A 13521-nucleotide genomic window follows, 5' to 3' on the forward strand; every position below is an offset into this window, starting at 1 on the left:
CGACGGGCCTCCAGCGCAGAGCTCCAGCTTCCTTGGACCTGCCCTGTAACACACTCCCGAGAGAAGTTCTACACCGTCTGCTCGGACTATGCTCTGCTCAACCGAGCCCGACCCATCGTCACATCTGAAGATGCACCACCAACCAATCCAGACACCGGGGTATCATTAGTCAAGACTAACACTGCAACCCCCTCCCAGTGTCACTCAGGGGGAATTAGTGTGTCTTTAGATGGGAACTGTGATATGGAGGTTGTGTCATCCAGCAACAAGCCTGTGCTGGCCTGGGAGATTGACACCTCTGATTTTGATGTGGTTTTAACCCGGAAAACCAAAACAAGTATGAGTCCCTCTAAAATTATCACAGATATCCACATACTGTTGACCAGGAGTTTTCAAACATTTCAATCATTTAATTCAGGAAACATTAGATTTGGTTGTTTTCATAATATAACATTTAATATTTTTCTCACAATATAAGTTGGTTTTAATAAATGAAAATATAAAGCTGCTTATATATTTCAGGTCAGGATAGGGCATTATGTTTTGGGAATTTTTGCCGTAGACCACAGATCACATTGAAGAATCCTTTGAAAATAATGTTTAAGCTTATTATGACAATAATTTTATTATCAGTAAACTAATAGTGAAATCTGAAAAGTTACAAAAATGTCAGGGTCATTTTTATTCAAGCTGTTGAGCAAAATATGCCAGGAAAATGAGCTCATTGACCATCTGCTGTGATTTATGTAAACTGCAGTGATGACTGCACTGACACAAGTGACTATGTCACATGGATTTCACCTAACTAATTTGTAATTATTCCCAGATTCAGCGTTTATAGAGAGAATGCATTGGATGTGTGCCATCACTCAGTGCCTGATCAAACAGATCCTAGAAATGGTTAGACTGGAATTACTGATCTGAGGAATCTTTGCTAAGACAAAGTACACAGGGCAGATTCAGAATGATAATCATGCTCTCTACATTCGTTTACTGAAGCTTAACATTGAGTTAACTTTATCCAAACTCCCGCTAAGCCATTATTCACTGCATTTTAAGGGTCTTTTATATATTCCAGTCAGTGAAACAAATTCTTCTACTTGATAAGCGAGTGTAAATTTGAACCAGAATGAGTATAATATATATATTAATATACAATATATTACCTAGAATGATTTTAAAGGATTAAGTGTGTTTTTCCTCAGGTAATTTAAAGAAATTCAACTCTAAGAAAATGAAATCGTCTGACAGGCTCAGCAGAAACCTGCAAGATCTCCCACCACAAGCCTCTCTGGAGGAGATCAAACAGAGAAAAGTCTTGGACCTCCGTAGATGGTAATACACTAATGAATGAGAAATGAGACTCAAAAAGTGCACGTTTAACCACTCCTCTCTGATGTTTAAGGTACTGCATCAGCCGACCCCAGTATAAAACATCGTGTGGAATCTCTTCACTTGTCTCTTGTTGGAACTTTCTCTACAGTACTCTAGGAGCAGGCAGGTGTGTTGCTGAAAATTATCAACAGCTTGCTAATTTCATATTGTAAATGATATAATTTTTGGATCGGCCTCTGCTGATTTAATGCATGAGACTTGACACACTGTTAAAAAATATACCAAGGAATATGTATTTTTAGGAGCAAAAACAGCACATTCACTTGATCTATTTTAAGATCTTCTAATCTGGTCTGGTAGAAATTGCAAAGAGTAACCTTTAGGAATAATTTGTTCAGTCTCCCACCTATTTCTCAAGAAGAAGCCCTGAATATACTTGGTTTCCAGCCTCCGTTTGAAGACATCAAGTTTGGGCCATTCACCGGCAATGCCACTCTGATGCGGTGAGTTTACTGTAGTTTTTGCATTTTAACAGTTTCTCAAAATGTGTTAACATACATTAATACATTCACTACCATTAAAAAGTTTGGGGTCTGGAAAAAAGTCTCTTGTGCTCACCAAAGTTGCATTTATTTGATATAAATGGAGTTATAACAGCAATATTGTGAAATATGATTACAATTTAAAATGACAAAATGGCAAAGCTTAATTTTTAGCATCATAACTTAAGTCAAAAGTGTCACATGATCCTTCAGATATCATTCTAATATGTTAAAAAACATTTCTTCTTCTTCTTCTTCTTCTTCTTCTTATTATTATAATATCATCATCAGTGTTGAATACATACCCGGTTACTAATGTAACCCCGGTTCCCTGAGATAATGGGAACGAGTATTGACGCGATGGGGGGAAAAACTAAATTTTCTGTGAATGTTGAAGCCTTATTGAATAACGCAGGGAAACTGCACAAGCCAAAGCATGAGCCTATTGGCTGAGCAGTGTAATCTGCACGAATTTATGGCGATGCAGCGGACCTGCGTGAACCAATGTCCGCAGCCCGCCAGAATGGGCGGAGCATCCGTCTATAAAATGGGCCCATCTCGCCATAGGATTGAGATCAACTCGACTAAAGTGACGAACGCCTAGTAGCATAATAGCACGGCTAGTTACACAATACGCATTCCCGTAATGTTAGTAACCAAGTACGTTCCCTATCGATACGGTTCACTTGTATTGCAATGGGTAACTAATCCAATCACGCCGTGCTATGATTGCAGAACAACAATCGTTCTAAGACCCCAGTCTAAGACACTTGTATATAAGGGTCTAGAGGGCAGTAGGGCTAAGCAAGGGCAAGGTATTTGCTCCTTTCTGTTTGGGTATCGTTTCATTCCACCTTGTCTTGGGGTTCCCCTGCCACATCAGGATTTCAGATCGTAAATATTCAACATGTTTCGCGATCGGGTCGGCTCCGACGTTCTTCCGAGCAGGTTCTGTCACTCTTAACACATGTCATACCACAGGAAAATCTAATAAGATAATCTGTAGAACCATCAAGATAATTGGGACTTCACTTAGGATTGTCGGAAGGGAATTGTCGGATTGTCTTGTGGCGTGGCCCCAGCATTAGGGCCCGAACGGGGCAGAGTAAGTGTAATTCACGCTCATCTTAGTAGCACCTTGGGCACATAGCCGTGTCTTGGTTTGAGGACGACTTTGCAGTCATTAGGTCCAATGGCTTGGCCAATGCTAAAGCTAACAGGAGAGCGGTCTTAAGCGAAAGTGGCTGCAGCTCGGCCAACTGTAGCGGCTTGAAGGGAGGTTGTTCCTTCCTAGAGACTGGCCGGCCACAGGAGCGTGGTATGCTGCTATGGCTGCCCGTGTCCGTAAAAGGGGTGCAGCCCGTGTCCATCTGCTCTTGTAGGAAAAACAGTACCAGCGGTATGTTACAGGAAGTTGGGTCTTTGTTCCGGACTGTACAACAGTCAGAGAAAACAGAACACTTAAGGAAGTAGAGGTGTCTCGTGATTGGGGCTCTAGCCTCAGAGACAATGTTTAGGACTCTCTCTAGGAGGTCCGTAAGTTTCCATTAAGGGGCCATACATGGAGGGCACACAACTCGGGTTGGTCAAATCATTCCTTTCGCCTGGGAAAGGAGGTCCTTCCTCAGGGGAATTGGCCAACTCGGGGAACCAAGGCTGGGTCCGCCAGAGGGGGCCACCAGAAGGACTGTGCGTCTGTCCTTCATGATTCGTTTGATCATGCATTTGGGCCGAGTCGAGGACTGCTCCCAGGAAAGCGATTCGCTGGCTGGAAGACAGTGAGCTCTTTGCTAAGTTGATCCTGAGTCCCAGGCATTCCCAATGGCTGAGGAGCAAGGATCTGTGAGTGTTTAACTCCGACTGGGCAAGGATCTGTGAGTGTCTAACTCCGACTGGGCTAAAACAAGCCAGTCGTCGAGGTAATTCAGGATGCGTGCTCCCTTCTGTCTCAGAGGGGAGAGGGCTGCATCCCGCATGGATGCAGCCCTCTCCCCTCTGAGACAGAAGGGGAATTTCACTTCATGAAATTGCGTTATTGCAGTTTCATTGTGTTATTCAGTAAGGCTTCAACAGTCTGAGAAAAAGGAGTTTTCCCCCCATCTCGTCTAGCGACGCAACACAAGTGAACCGTATTGATAGAGAACATTTGTGCTGCTTTTTTGAAAACCGAGATACATTTTTTCAGGTTTCTTTGATTAATTGAAATTTCTAAATATATATTTTTTAACAATGTAAAAGTCTTTGTCACGTTTGTTCAATTTAATTGCATCCTTGATGAATAAAAGTATTAATTTCTTAAAAATATATATCGTACTGACCCCAAACTTTGATTTTTTGTGTACAATATGTATTTTTATATTGGTGCAGATGGTTCAGACAAATCAACGACAATTTTCGTGTCCGGGGATGCTCTTATATTCTGTACAAACCTCATGGGAAGCACAAGACAGCAGGAGAGACAGGTGTGTGAATTCTGAATCCTTTTTCATAACAGTTCATATCAGAGGCTGCAACAGCATATTGTTCTACAAATACTCTTTTGATCTAGTTTGTAAAGCAGAGTCAGCAGACAGTAGTTAAAATGTAATAATCGAGTCTGATATTTTCTTAATCTTATGTTTGGGTTTAGATATAGACAGTTTATCTATTATAAAGGAATATTATTCTGTCATGAAAATACTTGAGTTGCATATTATAGAGCATGTGTGTTCCTTCTAGCTGAGGGGGCGCTGCTGAAGCTGACGCAGGGACTCAAAGATGAATCCATGGCCTACATTTACCACTGTCAGAATCACTACTTTTGCCCTGTGGGCTATGAAGCTACACCACTAAAAGCAGCCAAAGCATACAGGTACAACATACAGCAACTTTGGTTTTCATTTTATTCTCATGTTTGTTAAATTCAGGTCATTATGGTTGTAAGAAAAATTCAAATAATGCATTCAGGCCTATTTTTTCCCCTTTTTTTTGTTCAAGCTTTTACTTGCCACACACACACAAAAAAGTTTTATTTTTTATATATACTGTTTTCATTTTTTGAATGCCAAATGTTTAGGTTTTTAATGCAAACAAACATATGTACATTCTCGTTCAAATGTTTCTGTTCAGTAATTTTGGGGTTAAGAAATTAGTGTTATAATATGTTTTTAAGTAAGTTATATTAAACTTTCTATTCATCAGAGTATCTCGAAAACATGTATCAAAGTTTCCACAAAAATAGTAAACAGCACAACTGTTTTTAACATTGATAATTATAATAAATGTTTCTTGTGCACCAAATCAGAATTTTTAATGATTTGTGAAAGGATCATATGACACTGTTAGCTGTAATACATTTAGCTTTACCATCACAGGAATAAAAAGTTGTTTTAAATTTTCTACTATTACAGTTTTGTAATATTTTACAATATTACTTTTTTTCAAAATGATCCCCGAGCTTCCCGGTGGTAAATACGACTTGAGAGGGCGTTCATGTCCAATTTTTAACTAGGAAACTTGTATTTATGATAATTCCGAAAGCACGTGAAGGCATCATTAGTGACAATCCACCAAAAGTCCAAAAAACCTCTCACACTGACCCTGGGCCATCCTTATTATTGAGCACTGGTATTACAATATGAAATGTCATGAAAGTGTAGAGGAAAATTACTAACTCTTTTTCTTCTAATTAAGAAAGAAAGTTCATTTCTTTATTATTTTTTTTACAGGGGGTCACTGCCGCTTAATGAGATGGAACACTGGATTCTCATTGGCGAACCAAGCAGGAAACACCCTGCAATCCACTGTAAAAAGTAATGGTTCATTTTATGGAATTGTAGTACTTGGTCAAATTATAATATGACGCACACATTCTAACCTAATTTTTAATCAGATGGGCAGATATTGTGACGGATCTGAATACTCAGAACCCAGAATACTTGGACATTCGTCATACAGAGAGAGGCATTCAGTATCGCAAAACCAAGAAGGTAAGCGAGTTGAGTATGGTGATGGTACTTCTACAATAATTTGGACATTAGAATTGTTTCACATATTTGTTATTTCAATAATATTTTTATAGGTTGGAGGCAATCTGCATTGCATTATGGCCTTCCAGAGAGTGAACTGGCAAAAGTTGGGACCATGGGCACTGAATCTAGAAAATCTGAGGCATGATCTCCACCATCAGGCTTCAGAACACAGAGGTCAAGCTGTGACAGAGGACAGTTCTGAGGAGCGAGCTGTGAAACGTCTGGGTAGGTCCCTCAGTACGGGGAACAAGTCCGACAATGCCTGGAAGCGTTTGTCCAACACAGCAGAGTACAGGCACAGAGGCTCTCCTGACAGTGACCTGGATGAAGACATAACTGACTAAGTCTGAAGTCTCCAACCCTCCTCCTGAAGAGCCAATTGGGTTTCGACAGTTTAAAACAAGAATATTTATCTCTCCAGGTTGTTAGCAACAGTGAAAGGTTAGATATGATAGATGCGGTTGCAAGCCAAATGGTGTTGCTTAGTAGGTATGGCTGGTAACCATAAGAATGCTGGTTTGATGCCCATAAGGAAGGAACGATAACCTCTCGTTGGGGGAGGATCTTGTAATGCTACCATTCTACAGCAATGTGAATCAAATTTCACAGGCCTTGGTAATGTAAAAGTGACATGTGAAGGCCAAGTATGGAAACCCATACTCAGAATTTGTCCTCGGCATTTAACCCATCCAAGTTAGTGCACACACATTAGGAGTAGTGAGTAGTTAACACACACAACAGGAGCAGTGGGCAGCCATTTTTGCTATGGTGCCCGGGGAGCGATTGAGGGTTAGGTGCTTCGCTCAAGTGCACCTCTGTCATTTCCTGCCGGTGTTGAGAATCGAACCCACAACTTTCGGGTTACCAATCTGACTCTCTAACCATTAGGCCACGTCTGCCCCATTGTGGGATTAAAAAATACTACTTAATGGCTCTCCGAGAAGAGGTTAAGTCACTTCTAATGCTGCTTTGCTAAACACATTGTGAATAAATGAATCATTAAATAAATAGTGCGGTCACATTTACCATTGTGTAGCTAATTTTTGCGTGAGGGCTAAAGATTTACCCATGTAGTCTTCACAATGGGTTCAAGTTGATCACATGGAATGACTTCTGTGTGAGCTATAGACAATGGGCCTTTTTTGCCTGCGAAATTTCGCCAAAATTTGCCTCCGGAACAGAGGTCGAGATGCGACAGAGGACAGCGATAAAATGGTTTAACTTGGTCATGAGGATTCAATGACCAACAGAAAGCTGCTTGGTTTCAAAGCGACGTTAAAGCGTGAGTAAAGCGACATACATTGCTAAACTTTTTTGTCTGCAAAATTTCGCAGAAATTTGTGACTGCATGCACCTTAAGTGTACCAAGAGCATTTAGTGAATATTTGATTTTCTGATCAAAATCATCATTCCATTTTAGTTACGTATATGCTATTTGGTGGATATATATACTATATGCTACTGATGGTAGATAATTGGAGGATGGTATGGACTTAAAAATGAATAATCTGCGTAAAGTGCACACAGAATGCTCTGAACATTACATAGAAGACTGTTCTTTATGAAGACTACACAAAATGGTTTTATTAGTGTAAGTCTAAAAAAATACAAACTAAGTTATCATGAAGATATCAGACTGTTTAATAATGTGTCAGTGGATCAGATTCAGGTTATAGTGAAGTGACAGTCCATTAAAATGGCGCTATCTTATTGTAAATACTAACTTGAAGGATTACAATCACGTTCTTTGTGCAACGCTGTGAGCTAAGATTGCATGATTGCTTCCATGTTATGTGCATTGTGATTTGTGTTCTTCCTTTAACACAGCGACACCTAATGTATGATGTTCAATGTCTAGTCATCTAGTGTTGGTATTATTTTTATTTATAAATAAAATATTTATACACCTTCTTACACATCGGTGCATTATTTCATAGGTAACTAGATGTGAACGGTGTCATGTTTCATGATGAGTCATTGCTATACATGTAGCTGTTGCTTCAGTGCAGTTATATCAGCAGGACCAACACGGCAGCAGCCACCTGTTAACAGAAATCTTGGTGAGTCAGCGCAACAGTAAAGAACAAGTCTTAGTATTAACTGGTGCAACTCGATACCAACCAATCCACAAAGCCCCTTGTTCTTTCCAGTCGAGACTTAATTTGGCAAATGACATCTGTTTTTCCGTTATCCATCTGAAATAGATTCAGAACAGCCTTACACAATGAAACTATTGAGACAAATTGTGTCAGACACGATCTAAGTAAATCAATTCAGGGTTCCCATACCTTTTGACCAATCAATTTCTATGACTTTTGCAGTCTTTTGTGATTATTTTATTACAATGTTTTATTTAATTACACGGTTCAAAAGTTTGGGGTCGGAAAGAATGTTTAATGTTTTTGAAAGAAGTCTCTTATGCTCACCAAGGCTACATTTATTTGATCAAAATACAGGACAAACAATAATAATGTGAAATGATAAATTAAAATAGCTTTTCTGTTTTAATATTTTAAAATGTCATTTATTTCAGTCATGGCAAAACTACATTTTCTGTATCAATTACTCCAGTCTTCAGTGACACGATCCTTCAGAAATCATTCTAATATGCTAATTTGGTGCACAAGAAACATTGTTTATTATCAATGTTGAAAACAGTTGTGCTGCTTAATATTTTTGTGGGAACTGTGATATATTTGAGCAATAGAAAATAACAGCATTTATTTTAAATAGACTTTACTGTCACTTTTGATCAGTTAAATGCATCCTTACTAAATAAAAATTTCTTATAAAAAATGACATTACATTCACAAAAAACGATTTTTAATATATGTAATATATGCGATGAAATGGAATCAAATATTAATGTCTATGTCTTTTTCATGTCTGGAAATTATCATTTTAATGATCACCACGAATGTTGGAACCCTAACAATTTAATTGAATAAATGAAAAGATAAATGAAACAATTATTGACTAATCTCACCCGGTCTTGGGGTCCCATCTCTCTCCACTGTTAGGATAGACCACCCAGCTCAAATCTGCTTTCTTGTGTGACTTGGCTGACTCTAGAAGCGGTTTCACCAAAGGAGCGGGACAACAGTTCACGCCCACAGCAACCAGCTGTGTGGACCTACAGGCCACCTGAACCGCCTCAGAAAAGCTCCTCCCGCTTGAAATGTTATGAATGTCCTGAAACACATTATTACATTAAACATGTATTTCCAAGAAAAATATTATATTCAGAACAATACGGTAAGTTTCACCGCTAGAGGTCGCTTATTAAAAACAACAACAAAGGTGTAGCTTGATGACGCCATGAATGAGTGTGGAATCATGGGAGTTGTCTTCCTCACCTCCACGGCCAATGGAAAGCAATCCGAAGGAACTCAGGGAGACATTGGGTTCATGGATGAGCTAATGTATTAAAGATCTGTTAAAGTTACTGCGTTAACGGTATGAAGCAGGGCGGGCCGAGAGCCAGCAACATTTTACATTGCTGTTTTTATTATGCTTATATGCAGCAGTCGGCCTCTGTCGCTCTTTATTTTGTTGTTTATGCATATTTAACAATTAAAGTTACATTTAACGTTCACCTTCCTCCCCGAACTTGAACATTGTTACAGTTACGTTTGATCACTTAAATTCACATTATTTTATTTCATTCTAATGAAACAGCCACAAGTGCTGAATTACTACTCATACAGGTCACTTTATATGACAAATGAATATTGTGGGGTAACGCAGCACTATTTTACTTGGTCAAAACAATCATACTAAAAATACATTTGAGTGTGTTGAAAGTTATGTTATAACGTTACTCTGTGTTTACTCGGTGGCTGGTATGAGACCCTTGTTGCACATTGCAGTAAGCTAGATCGATATTAGAATATCATATATTAATAAAAGCTGGATGACTTGTGTCATATTGTGCCTTTAATAGCAATGTCTAGCACACTCTTACTTGTTTTAATCACATAAATGGTTGCAAGTGTGTTGCAATTTATCATTGCATATCATATGTGCGGTATTTGTAATTCAAGGAAAGCTTATGTAAAAGCTTAATATCAGTCACCTTACAGGAAAACGAAAGCCAGGCTTTAATTTCGGGAAATTCTTTGAGTACTTCCACCAAAGCCTCCGCCTCTTTGAGACCTGGAATGGTCTCCATGGCAACAAGATCAGCTCCAGCTTTTACTAAGCACTGGATCTGTGGACGATGCCAGTCTTTCAACTCCTAAAACAAAAGAGAAAACATGCACTTGATATTCTTGTGAGGAGGCAGCTTGGGCGGACAAAGATCTTTATCTTTCATTACCTCCAATGTCATCTTGTCCTCATAGGCCCCTGTGTACTCTGACCCATCATGTAGAAAGGCCCCATATGGACCCACTGAGCCTGCAACCAAAGGCTCTCTTCTGTCTTCTAGGGGATATATTCATTTTAGAATTTGTGCAGCAGAAACTTGACCAAATTAATGATTTAGCAGAAGTTAGACTTGCACACACCTGATTCGGGTGAATGAGACATGAACTCACGCACTGTCTCTTTTGCCAGTTGAACCCCTGACATCATCATCTGCTGCGCTTCCTCAGGCCGGAGACCAAGATATTTCACGAATCCCTCAATGGTGGCCTGATATGTGGCTGTTGTTATGACATCAGAACCGCTTTGAAGAAATCTATTTTAAAAAGTCAGATCAGTCATTCATCAAATATGAATTAATTCTTGTCATAGAATAGAGGCGTTCAGAAATACCAAATAACTGAAAGATGAATAAATTATGGTAAGAATTTTTTTAAAGAAGTCTCTTACGCTCACCAAGGCTGAATTTATTTGATCAAAAATACAGTAAAAACAGTAATGTTGTGAAATAGTATTACAACATTAATTGTTTTCTATTTTAATATATTTTCAATTGTAATTTATTCCTAATTTATGGCAAAGCTGAATTTTCAGCATCATTACTCCAGTCTTCAGTCACATGATCCTTCAGAAATCATTCTAATATGCTTATTTGATACTGTTATTATGGTTGGAAACAGTTTTTTTGGAACCTGTGATACTTTTTTCAGGATTCATTGATGAATAAAACAGAATTTATTCAAAAATCGTTTCTAACAATATAAACCTTTACTATCACCTTTTATATTTTTCTTGCTGAATAAAAGTATCATCAAAAAATATATTAAAATAGAAACAATTTTTTTTAAATTGTAATAATATTTCACAATGTTACTGTTTTTTTCCAGTTTTTTTTATCAAATAAATTCAGGCTTCTTATTCATATACTGTATGTATAATAAATATACAGTAATTATAAGCAATATATTTTTAACATTATACAATGTTTCACACTTCGTGCACAGCATGACCACCCAGTTACAGAACATAATGAAGCCTGTAATTACCTGTAATGTACGTCCTTAATGGCCTGTGGGTTTGTATGCAGAAGTCTTGCACTCCACAGTGGATCTCCCTGCAAACACAATATATGCGTGAGTAAACTTATGATTAGTGACAATAAGTCTGTGTAATAGTATTAGTACCTACCTGTAATTGGAACCCACTTGCTTCAAGTTCTGTTGCAAGACCTCCATCTAAAATGAGTGGACTGGGATCCATTTTAACTGCTGTGGTTAGTGGAAATTCCTCAAACTATAAACCTCACCTAAACAGTAAATTACTTATGAAATTACAAAAAACCTTTGTCTTATATTGTGAAAGGTTTGCAATATTTTAAGCTAACCCCAATTTTAAAAGCGTGTTAAATTGTAGCCAATAGCTTAACAATTCTGTCAAAAATATCCTAGTGACAGCGAAACTAGTGTCAAAGTCCACACCATAACAAACCCATGTGCGAGTGTCAGTTGGCGGTAAAAGGTCAGAAAGGACTACTTCCGGGTTACTGTAGACAATCGTTGAAGCAAACTATTCGTTCCCTAAACGTCTGTATACTCACCAGGCTTTAAATATCCAAGTCAGCCGAATGTCAAAACACTACGGAATATAGTTACGAGTTCACATGAGATATGTTTAACTATTTTATTTGGCGGTAGGCGTTTGATGTTGTTGCTATGGTGATGGGACTTAACAGCGAGGCTAAAGCAAGACAATCAACCGTCTGTTAAACAACAATCAACAACATTATCTTTCCTTTAATAACTTAATTCAGACATGGTAAGTGAAAGAATATATTTTCCAGTCTTAACGGACTGAACCATAGACTAAAAAAACGAACTCATGAATGTTTGTTGTTGTTTTTTGTTGCTTTTTAACAATGTTTATTTTTTTTCCACTGAAAGAAATAACGTTACATGTCACATAATCCACTGAGACGTGTTGTGTTCACTAAATATAAAATATAGCATGTAACGTTAACCTCTCGTGTAAACTGTAATCTGGTCTGTTATAGAGCAAGAGAAAGTTGACACTAGCATCTTGGCTATTTAAATCCCAGTTAAATAAAGACACTTCATAATCAGTTAGAAAACAAAACAGTTTTGTAACTGCATCATTTGTAAACTCGTTTTCAGCAGTTTTTTTCGTTCTGAATGCTCTCATTTAATGTACCACTAGATGTCAGTATATGCCTGCGGAAGGAAGGTTGAAATTTAGTTGAAATTACAATTTAGTTTAATCAAAAGCTCTAATGTCACTGAGTGGAATAATATGCTTTTTTAGTGTCATTTGCACAACAATCTAAACTTTGTTATTCTGTGGGTAACAGGATACTTTGACCATCATTTTTCTTGCTCTGTTGTACTCCTACGCTATGTTTATTTTCCAATTCGCATTCTGTCTCCTTAAGTAGTGTACATTGATCCATCTCCATGCAGACAGCATGAAATGTTTGCAGTGATAGCATAGGGCAACAGCAGGTGTCTGAGAAAGTCTCAGCTTCCAAGAAGGGCTCTGAGAGGAAAGCCCTATTTTTCATAGTGTTAGAAGTGGCAGATAAGCCCAGCTATATCTAGTTCAATCTGGCCAGGATCATTAACCAGGAGAACAGTGATTGTGTTGTGCTGGAATGTTCATTTAGATCCCCATGCCCCCTGAGCGTGCTTTCATTCCTGCTGTAAACACTCACATACTAAAAAAACCATTCAGTTTTTATGACACTTTCCTTTTAGAAAAACAGATAGGGTGCACTGTGTGGTGCTAAAATGAGTGAAAAAGCCCTCCATCTTTCTTATTAGACATACAGATGTCCTCAGGTAACTTAGGCCAAGGCAGAATGTGGATATATAATATCTCTTATTTTGCACAAATCTGTAGGGGGTGACTACCTGCCGAATCTTCCCCACTTAGATTGGTGAAATGCCATAAAACTCCTCAGTAGTCTTGATTATGAAAATGTAGGCTAGTGTTTTATTACAAGAGCTGTTTTTGTCATATTGTCAAAGCACTGCACTGCAAAAACTCATTTTATTGCTTAGTTCTTTTGTCTCATTTTCCGGTACAAAAGTTGATACTTTCTTAAGTAAACGCCTGACATATGAACAGTTTATTGAACCTTTAGAAAAATGCAAGTGTCACTCTACGTATATCTCACAATAATGCGTCTTAGTAAGATGATATTTAACTACTTAGTTTTATGATCAAAGTTCTGCAGTTTTTATTGTGAAAGGCAA

General features: G+C 38.1%; 3 protein-coding genes across 5 annotated transcripts in view; 2 read left to right on the top strand and 1 right to left on the bottom strand.

Moving 5' to 3' along the window:
* The window catches only part of LOC309514197 (basic immunoglobulin-like variable motif-containing protein), a 9226-nt gene extending 1425 nt beyond the window's left edge, over window positions 1–7801 (top strand). The window contains exons 2-10 of the mRNA XM_082190369.1: window positions 1–337; window positions 1206–1335; window positions 1406–1501; window positions 1734–1838; window positions 4245–4339; window positions 4596–4728; window positions 5585–5668; window positions 5749–5845; window positions 5938–7801. The exon at window positions 1–337 is cut by the window's left edge and continues 232 nt beyond it. Of these exons, the coding sequence (XP_082046495.1) occupies window positions 1–337; window positions 1206–1335; window positions 1406–1501; window positions 1734–1838; window positions 4245–4339; window positions 4596–4728; window positions 5585–5668; window positions 5749–5845; window positions 5938–6231 (1371 nt within the window). The 3' untranslated portion in view covers window positions 6232–7801. The remainder of the gene's footprint in view (window positions 338–1205; window positions 1336–1405; window positions 1502–1733; window positions 1839–4244; window positions 4340–4595; window positions 4729–5584; window positions 5669–5748; window positions 5846–5937) is intronic.
* LOC309514200 lies at window positions 7513–11738 on the bottom strand. 2 transcript variants are annotated; one of them, XM_082190375.1, is made up of 8 exons: window positions 11441–11738; window positions 11299–11366; window positions 10396–10568; window positions 10206–10309; window positions 9963–10124; window positions 8874–9079; window positions 8009–8082; window positions 7513–7929 (listed from the first exon to the last, which is right to left on the bottom strand). In XM_082190375.1, the coding sequence occupies exons 1-8, from the start codon at window positions 11510–11512 to the stop codon at window positions 7868–7870; spliced, it is 921 nt and encodes a 306-aa protein (XP_082046501.1). In that variant the 5' UTR covers window positions 11513–11738; the 3' UTR covers window positions 7513–7867. The 2 variants fall into 2 exon arrangements, with proteins under 2 accessions (XP_082046501.1, XP_082046500.1); XM_082190374.1 differs by having other exon boundaries at window positions 10206–10312; window positions 11441–11736.
* Window positions 11739–11796: 58 nt separating this feature from the next.
* The window catches only part of nme7 (NME/NM23 family member 7), a 35842-nt gene continuing 34117 nt past the window's right edge, over window positions 11797–13521 (top strand). Inside the window, exon 1 of one of the 2 annotated variants that reach the window (XM_082190371.1) lies at window positions 11797–12067. In XM_082190371.1, the coding sequence (XP_082046497.1) occupies window positions 12065–12067 (3 nt within the window). In that variant the 5' untranslated portion in view covers window positions 11797–12064. The remainder of the gene's footprint in view (window positions 12068–13521) is intronic. The other variant, XM_082190370.1, reaches the window with a different exon arrangement.

This window comes from Leuciscus leuciscus (assembly GCF_965113295.1).
Source record: "Leuciscus leuciscus genome assembly, chromosome: 14".
In the NCBI taxonomy this organism is placed as follows: domain Eukaryota; kingdom Metazoa; phylum Chordata; class Actinopteri; order Cypriniformes; family Leuciscidae; genus Leuciscus; species Leuciscus leuciscus.

Bases quoted from the DNA above. Each gene is read 5' to 3' on its own strand.
- LOC309514200 (XM_082190374.1), bottom strand. From the start codon at position 11,512: ATGGATCCCAGTCCACTCATTTTAGATGGAGGTCTTGCAACAGAACTT. The intron at 10,313-10,395 runs GTGTGTGCAAGT...TATATCCCCTAG, and splicing joins GTCTCATTCACCCGAATCAG to AAGACAGAAGAGAGCCTTTG. The intron at 7,930-8,008 runs GTTGGTATCGAG...TTCTGTTAACAG, and splicing joins ACAAGGGGCTTTGTGGATTG to GTGGCTGCTGCCGTGTTGGT.